The 8,071-nt window shown below is 51.3% G+C and overlaps 1 protein-coding gene across 1 annotated transcript; it reads left to right on the forward strand.

The window, feature by feature from the left end:
• Positions 1–95: 95 nt before the first annotated feature.
• On the forward strand, positions 96–7,565 carry LOC136158131 (conglutinin-like). Its single transcript, XM_065919895.1, has 6 exons — positions 96–294; positions 2,968–3,075; positions 3,398–3,505; positions 3,863–3,979; positions 4,593–4,676; positions 7,052–7,565. Exons 1-6 carry the CDS (start codon positions 96–98, stop codon positions 7,432–7,434), a joined length of 999 nt encoding a protein of 332 aa, XP_065775967.1. The 3' UTR covers positions 7,435–7,565.
• The last annotated feature ends 506 nt before the right edge of the window (positions 7,566–8,071 follow it).

Genomic DNA, 8,071 nt, shown 5'->3' on the forward strand with positions numbered 1-8,071 from the left:
GGGAAGGGCTTCTCCTGACCTCCAGGAGCTGGGCCAGCCCTAGTCCTCGTCCTTGGACCAAGAGCACCCCCTCTTTCTGTTCCTCTGCCTAGGACATGCTTCTGCTCCCGCTCTCCGTGCTGCTCCTGCTCACAGAGCCCTGGAGATCCCTGGGAGCAGAAATGAAGATCTATTCCCAGAAAATACTAGCCAACGCCTGTACCCTGGTTGTGTGTAGCCCTCTGGAGGATAGCTTGCCTGGTCGTGATGGACAAGATGGAAAAGACGGCCCCCGGGGGGAGAAGGGAGATCCAGGTAGAGCTGGGACCATGGGCCTGTTCTTTTGGGAAGGGGTGGGCACTGGGTTTGTAACCATGCCAGAAACTGAGTCTTCTGCTCGGGAAGCCTTATAGGTGGTTTTCTTCCTGAATGGGTGGATTTCACCCAGATTTTGAGCCCACCTAAAACACGGTTTTACTGGTTTGCTAAGACTTGCTGCCCTGAGCCTCCAGCTTCATCACCAGCTGTCCTGATTCCTCCCCTAGAATCTTCTGACTCCAACAAACCCAAGAATGTGCAAAGAGTGAGTAATGACTGGTATTTGGAGTCATCTGCTCTAGAACTTTACTGCTGTCCATTTGGATTAAATGTTTCCTCTCCAGGGTGTTAAAGATTTTTAATATTTAATTAAGTTCTACTCCATGACGGGTGGGAAAGGATGAGACACTGTAGCCTCATACTCAAGCCTGAATCAAAGGATTTTCCCTAAATATATTACAGAGGGAAAGAAAGGAAGCTTGTATTTCCTTGTCCGGCCCTGTGCTTAGGAGTTTCCTTGAGTAGTTTATTTAATCCCACCAAAAGTCTAACAAGTGATGCATTAATCTCATTTGATAGGGAAGACAATTATGACACAAAGATGCTAAGTGAAACCCAAGCTAGAGAAAAGGACATGAATTTCTTATTCAGACACATCTGTGCTTGTCTACTAGTTCTCTTTCCACAATAGAGTCCCCTAGGGACAAGTCACTCTGTTTCTGAGTCTCAATTTGCTCATCTGTGGATGGGAATAACATGATCACACAGTGACAAATAGTTGAGCCAAGCCTTCCCACCACATTTTTTTTTTTTTTTTTTGGGTGAGGCTTTAGGTTAATGTTGCATCCTCTTGCTGCAATCAGCAATCAGGTGGATTCTCCTGGGGTTTCCCAAGATACTGCTTATTAAGGGAAGTGTCTGAGAAACACTGCCCCACAGGAGAAGATCTAGGTGTTACTGGCAAGAAGTGAGAATTCAATGAACCCGCAAAAAGGACGAGGTCACCACCATGGCACTGAACCAGGGCTGTGCAGGGATCAACTGAGGTCTTTTAACTTTCTCTAGTTTGTATTTTGGTTGGGGAAGAAGGAGATGAGCAACATTTGTAGGATCCTTGTTGCTGGTTCCTACACACACCAGTCTTTGTAAGTATCTGTCTGTCCTTTATAGACAGAAAGTAGCTTCCAGCATGAATGAACTGGGCCTTAATAAGGCTGCCTAGAAGTGAACCAAATAGTGGGGTGGTATTCTCTAGCTCCCAGAGGGTCCCGAATTGAATCCCAAGGCAGGGGAGGGGTGGGGACTTTTCCTACAGTGGCCCCTCAGCTGCATGAATGTTCCCCAGACCATTCTTTCTTGTGCCTTCCAAGCCTGGCCTCGAATCAGTGCTTGGAGAGAGAACAGTGCACAGTCAGGCCAAGACCAGGCTCCACACTGGCTCCCCAGATCCAGGCACTGCTGTCCTTCAATTGTGATTGGTCTGAGAATTTCCTGGAGATTCCAGCATCCTCAGATCCTGACCAGTAGGGCTGAGTGTGGCCAGAGTCTGCACTGGGGACAACCTCCCCCACAGATTCTGACATACATGTTCCCAAGAACCTGATGTGAAGGACAAGATGGGCCTGAGAGGAGAGACCCTTGAGCAGAGGTAGAGGGTGCGACTGGGTCACTGGGGGATGACCCAGACATGTCGTGGAGGGTCAATAACACCTGGACCCTGCTTGGGGGCTTGAATTTCAAGAGAGAATTCCTTCCTTACTTAGTGCCTCTGAGATTCCTGCCCAGAAGGAGTCAGTGACAGAGTCCTTCCAGGGGGACAATTCTCCCCTGGGAGTGAAACCTCACACCCCACATATCCCCACCACTCAGCTCTGCTGATGTCTCTGAGCTCATTTCCTTCCCCTCCTCCCACATTCCCTGGGCACTGACCACTCTGGCTCCTTGTTGGTCCCTGAGCACACACATCCTCCTGCCTCCCCAGGGCCCTGTCCTTGCTCTGTGCATACACATCCCCATGGCTCACTCTTCACCCCCTTCACGGCTGCACTCATAGACTCCCTATCTGGCCATTCTGGTCACCCCTAATACTCTATGCTTTAATTTAGGTCTGTGGCACTAATTCTGATCTGATTATCATATGTTAAACATTTTCCTTTTGGTTATGTATTTCTACATAGTTGAGTTTAAGCTCCATGAGGGAGGGATATTGTTTTATCTGTTTTTGTTTTTTTTTTTCACTAAGAATCCCAGCATTTAGGACAGCAGCTTGTATCTAGTAGAAGCTCAGTGAATATTTGTGGAATAAAGGAATGTAAATGGCCAGGAGATAAGGCATTTAAGTACAGTTTTGTATTTCAGTCATTCAGTCCCTGTCTGACTCTTTGTAACCCCATGGACTGCCCCATGCCAGGATTCCCTGTTCTACCTTATTTCCTGGAGTTTGCTCAAATTCATGTCCCTTGAGGTGGTGATGCCATCAAACCACCCCCTTCTCTGTCATCACCTTCTCCTCCTGCCTTCAGTTTGCATGGGATTATTTCAGGGAAGGCTGGAGCTTCTCCGGGGACAACATCTTTAAGAGGAGGCTAAAGATTTTTTAGCCCCATCTTATATGCACCTCCACTTCCAAGGAGATTCAGTGTCACTAACCGGGCTGGTCCTTTTCCCCAGGGCTTCCAGGCTTGCCTGGTCCAGCTGGGAAAGAGGGCCCATCAGGGAGGCAGGGGAGCATGGGACCTCCGGGCACACCAGGCCCCAAAGGAGAGACTGGGCCCAAAGGTAGGAGGGTGATATGTGGTGGGTGAGGGAGGGAAATGGGAGGGGTGACATGGGCAGCCCTGGTGGGGACCAAGGTATGTGCACAGTGCCTGGAAAAGCCTAGATCCTCCGCGCCTAGTAGCTGTGGCCTGGGCCTCTGCACCCACATTCCCACACTGACTGAATTTCCCCAGTACTGTCCCTGGAAGAGACCAGGCTGTCAGGAGCAGTCTTCCAGGTCACTCTCCCACCTGGAGCTGTGCATGACAAGCTGCACTGCTGAGGAAATGGTACCTGCTGAGCGCACTCTCAGCCATGTTTCTCCAATGTGTTTCTTCTGCAGGAGAAGTGGGTGCCCCAGGCAAGCTGGGCTCCCCAGGCCCCACAGGTCTCAAAGGAGAGAGAGGTGCCCCCGGGGAGACTGGAGCCCCTGGACGTGCTGGGGCGGCAGGTGAGCAATGGACGTGGGGCTGGGCTCATGTTCCCCTGTGCCCAACCCCACCAGCCACCAGGTCAGAGCTGGCATTCCAGGGAGAGAGCCAGCGTTGGGCTCTGGGAACTGTCTGTCTCCAGAGAGAAGGTGGTGAGAGTGGCAAGGACTCTCTGTATCCAGGGAAGGCTGGTTGTCGGGTTATGGGACAATCGGTGTACAGAGGGGATGCAAGAAGAGGTTCCAGGCACAGAAGGACATTTGCATGTAGGAGGGTGTACTGCTGGGGGATATGAATCCCTGTATGGAGGTTGGGGGGGCACGAAAATGCTAAAATGTATGTTCAATTCTCACTCATTTCTACTTCTCTGATCCCAGGGCCTGCTGGAGCCATAGGTCCACAGGGACCTTCAGGTGCCAGGGGCCCCCCAGGACTAAAGGGAGACAGAGGTACTCCTGGAGAAAGAGGAGAAAAGGGTGAGAGTGGGCTTACAGGTAAGGAAGACTTGGGGACCCCATTAGGGTGTGGGGCAGGGAGAAGGCCTTATTTAGCTCAGCTCTCCTCTCAGGTAACCCATTTAGTTACAAGTGGGAGTCAAAGCAGGAGAAGTTGACAGGGTGTATGGTGAGATGGACTCTGGTCTTAGCCTCTATGACTCGCTGGAGGACAACCTGAGCAGATTTTCTATCTGATCTCTATGACAAGCCAACCTCCCTCTCCAGTTCATCAGATAACCTTGAACATCAAATAACTCATTGGATAAGAAATACTCAAGCTATGTGTATTCCTCTCCTACAATCATTCCACCCCCTGCATTGCAAAAGGAAGTGCTATCAGATTCCTAGAATTTGGAATTAAAATGACATTTGGTTCACTGTCAGTGAGGTGCAGGGACCTGTTCAGGGGATACTGTTCACAAGAGAACTGCAAGAAATCCTATGGGAAGCATAGGCCAGCTAGGTCAACAGAAGATGGCTTCCTAGGCCTCTGTTCCACCTCCTTACCCCAACTTGCCTCTGCACCTGGACACCCTTCTCTTGAGGCCTGGACTCTGAGTGACCCCAGGCTGTTCTGGATCTGTCTTCAGTTGGCCTTTCTCTCCTGCAGAGGTGAAGGCTGTCAGGCAGCAGGTGGCAGTCTTAGAGGGACACCTGAGACGCCTCCAAAATGCCTTCACTCACTATAAGAAAGGTGAGTTCCTGGACCTGACCCTGAGCCAGGCCCTGTTCCTGGGTCTCAGACTGGGTCTGGGCTTGACTGGCAGTTCACTGGGCTGGGTCTAAATTGGACTTGCTGGGACCATGACTGGGACTGGACCTAGACCAGGGGCAGGAGCGGGGCTAAGGACAGGCCTGGGACAGAGCTGAGCCCCACATTCTCCAGGGGCTCAAGTAGATGCACAAGACAAGGAGGAGGATGCGGTCTGAGTCATCTGTTCAGCAGACCTTACCATGGCATACCCTGGCGGGTTCCTATGACAGACAAACGGACACCTAACACAGGATGCATTTCTTCCCTCTTTGGGCCAGGTGTGCAAATTCCCAGAGAAGAAGTCACACAGCTCAGCACAGCAGAGAATCCAGACATGATCCTGAGAGTGGGGGTGGGATGCTGCCTGTGAGCTTCAAGGGTGCTGGGGACCTTTCATTGGTGTGTGGCCAGCAAGTATCTTACACTAAAGTTGTCCCCGGGTCTGGACGGAGTAGGCTGCCTCCAGTCTCTGGTCAGTGCTGGACTCCCCCCCTGCACTTCTTGTGGTGCTGAAGCAGAGATTCTTCCCTAAGCCTGGATCCTAAGCAGGCAGAGGCCTCTGGGAGCACACACCTGAGTGCCCCGTGCCTTCGGGATGCTCTACCAACTGCCCCTCTCCTTCTCTCCTCTCCCTGATGGCAGCTTTGAATGCACATCACTTATCAAACCTTGTTGATCCAAAAACGGAAGAGTCTTCTGTAGGAGTAGTGCATATAGGGATCTGATTGGGTGAGACAGAGCGTTGGCCTCTAAGAACTCAAGCTAACTAAGTACTGACGTAGTGGGATGAGAATTTTCAGCAGTTTATGTCTTCCTTCTTGCACAATCATATTTACATATCTATTTACACTCTCATTCCCTGGTAACTCAGCTGGTAAAGAATTTGCCTGCAAAGTAGGAGACCTGGTTTTGATCTCTGAGTCAGGAAGATCCCCGGGAATGGAAATGGCAAACCACTCCAATATCCTTGCCTGGAAAATCTCATGGACCGAGGACCCTGGTGGACTTCAGTTCATGGCGTCAAAAGTTGGGCACAACATAAAAACTAATGCTTCATGCAGACTGATACGAACAAAGGAGAACTTGAACATATGCACTGACCACATGTGTGTACCTAGACATCATCACTCAGTCCACACCATCTACATACATGAACACACATGCACACATATGCACACCAATCCTGATGGACCTTGAGTCAGCCCATGTACCTTCAGATCGACACATGGATATATTCACACATGCACACGCATACCACCCAGATGCATGGCACGTAACCAATCATGGCACACGAGCTTGCACTGACCTTGTCTGGCGTTGTCTGGGTGCTGTCCTGACTCCGTGGAAAATCTGGACTCCGACTGCTTGTTGAAGCTAATCAGAGGAAAATGGCAGTGGGTCAGGGTGCAGCCTGGGTTCAGAACCAGTCCAGTGAGCCCTCTTAGGAGCCCTGAAGATTTCCATGCACGACCCTGGAAGTCAGAGGGGTATGGATGGGATGGAATCAAAAGAGATACTTGACATATCACATAGAGGATGCTGTTGTACAGTGGACCTTTTCCTTAGAAATCCGGGATCAAACTCTGAAAAGAGAAGTGACTTTCCCTTGTAACCTGGACTGTCATTGCCAGTGTGGGGCTGAACACATGACTTTCTGCGGCCCAGACAGGGCTCTCTCCAAAGCTGATCCCACCCTGGCCTCCTGCCCCCACGCAGAGCTCTCAAATGCCATCATCCCCTGCCCTGTGGTCCAGAGACGCGGACTGGCTGTAGCATCACCTGCGAGCATAGGGAAGCCAACACTGGACTGCCCCCAGTGCCGAGATCAGCACTTGGCTGCTCTCAGATGCACCCCTGTCCTCTCTTTCTCCTCACCCTTTCACACAGCACAGAAGAGCTCATCACGTGTGGGTGAGAGTCAGCTGCCTGCGTGGAGTTTTCCCCACTCTCAGGAGCTGCCCCGGACTCTAAGTGTCATTTCCCTGCCACAATCCTTCCTGTTTACACAGTAATTAAAGTCCTGGCTCTGGTGAACATCACGGGGAGGAAAAGAAAGTGTATGTGGGAGCTTCAGTGTCACATCCAACAAGCCGTGATCCTCATCTACATTTGACAGTCGGGTGACTTTTTTACTCTTGCATAAGCACCTGAGTTTCAGGGTCCTCACCTGTTACATGACCAGTGCTCGGGAGCTAAGTGCCTCGCTTTTGTTCTACCTGGTGCCCTGGTACCCTGGTGGGAGCTGGGGACTCCAGCTGGATCATAAGGTCTAGGTGCTGTCACATCTCCAACCTGACTCTCCTCATTTTCCCTAGCGGCGCTCTTCCCATCTGGCCTGGCTGTCGGGGAGAAGATCTTCAAGACGGCAGGTGTAGTAAAATCATATTTGGATGCCTGGCAGCTCTGCAGAGAGGCTAAGGGACAGCTGGCCTCCCCACGCTCTGCAGCCGAGAACGAGGCCGTTACACAGCTGGTCAGAGTCCAGAATGAGCACGCTTACTTGAGCATGAATGACAACACCACGGAGGGCAGGTTCACCTACCCCACAGGGGAGTCATTGGTCTATTCCAACTGGGCCAGTGGGGAGCCCAACAACAGCGATGAAGGACAACCAGAGAACTGTGTGGAGATCTTTCCTGAGGGCAAGTGGAATGACGTACCCTGCAGTAGGAAACTCCTCGTGATCTGCGAGTTTTGAGGCTCCCCCTGCCCCAGCTCCAGCCCAGGGAGGAAGGGGGCAGTGCCCAGAACTGTGAGCTGCCAACATCCCAATAAAAAGGTGACCCTTTGCTGCTCACGGCTTTCCTACTGAGCCATGGGATAAGGCCACAAGGCAGGCCTCCTATGGAACTCCTCCTTCAGAATAAAGTTTACAACTGGCTTCACATCTGGAAGATTTGTCACACAAAAGGGGGGCAGCCTGTTGACTCACAGGCATGGGCTAAAAGGAGGTCTCCAAGACAGTCCTGTTGTAAAACCCAGTGTCTCCTTCTCAGCAAAACAGGTGTCTAGCCCTCCACCTCTGCCAAACATGGACCACATTTGACCCCACTGATAACTGCCTCCTCCTTCCTTTTCCTCTCCTGCCTTCAATCTTCTTATCCTTCAGTCTCTTTCACTCATCTTTCCTCCTCTCCTGGACACTCCACAGAGAGGAACAGGAGCCTCAGCTGTGGCTCCCTTCTCTCCTTGCACTCACTCAAGGCTTGTTCTCATTCTCTCCCATGGTTTCAAATTCTTTGTATTGAGGCCTCCCCCAGGTAGAGCCCAGTTAAAACTCTCCACAAACCCCAGACTCCTCTCATCAAGGCAAGCTGTAGTCCTTGGGGCTTAGA

This window comes from Muntiacus reevesi, chromosome 2 (assembly GCF_963930625.1).
Source record: "Muntiacus reevesi chromosome 2, mMunRee1.1, whole genome shotgun sequence".
Lineage (NCBI taxonomy): Eukaryota > Metazoa > Chordata > Mammalia > Artiodactyla > Cervidae > Muntiacus > Muntiacus reevesi.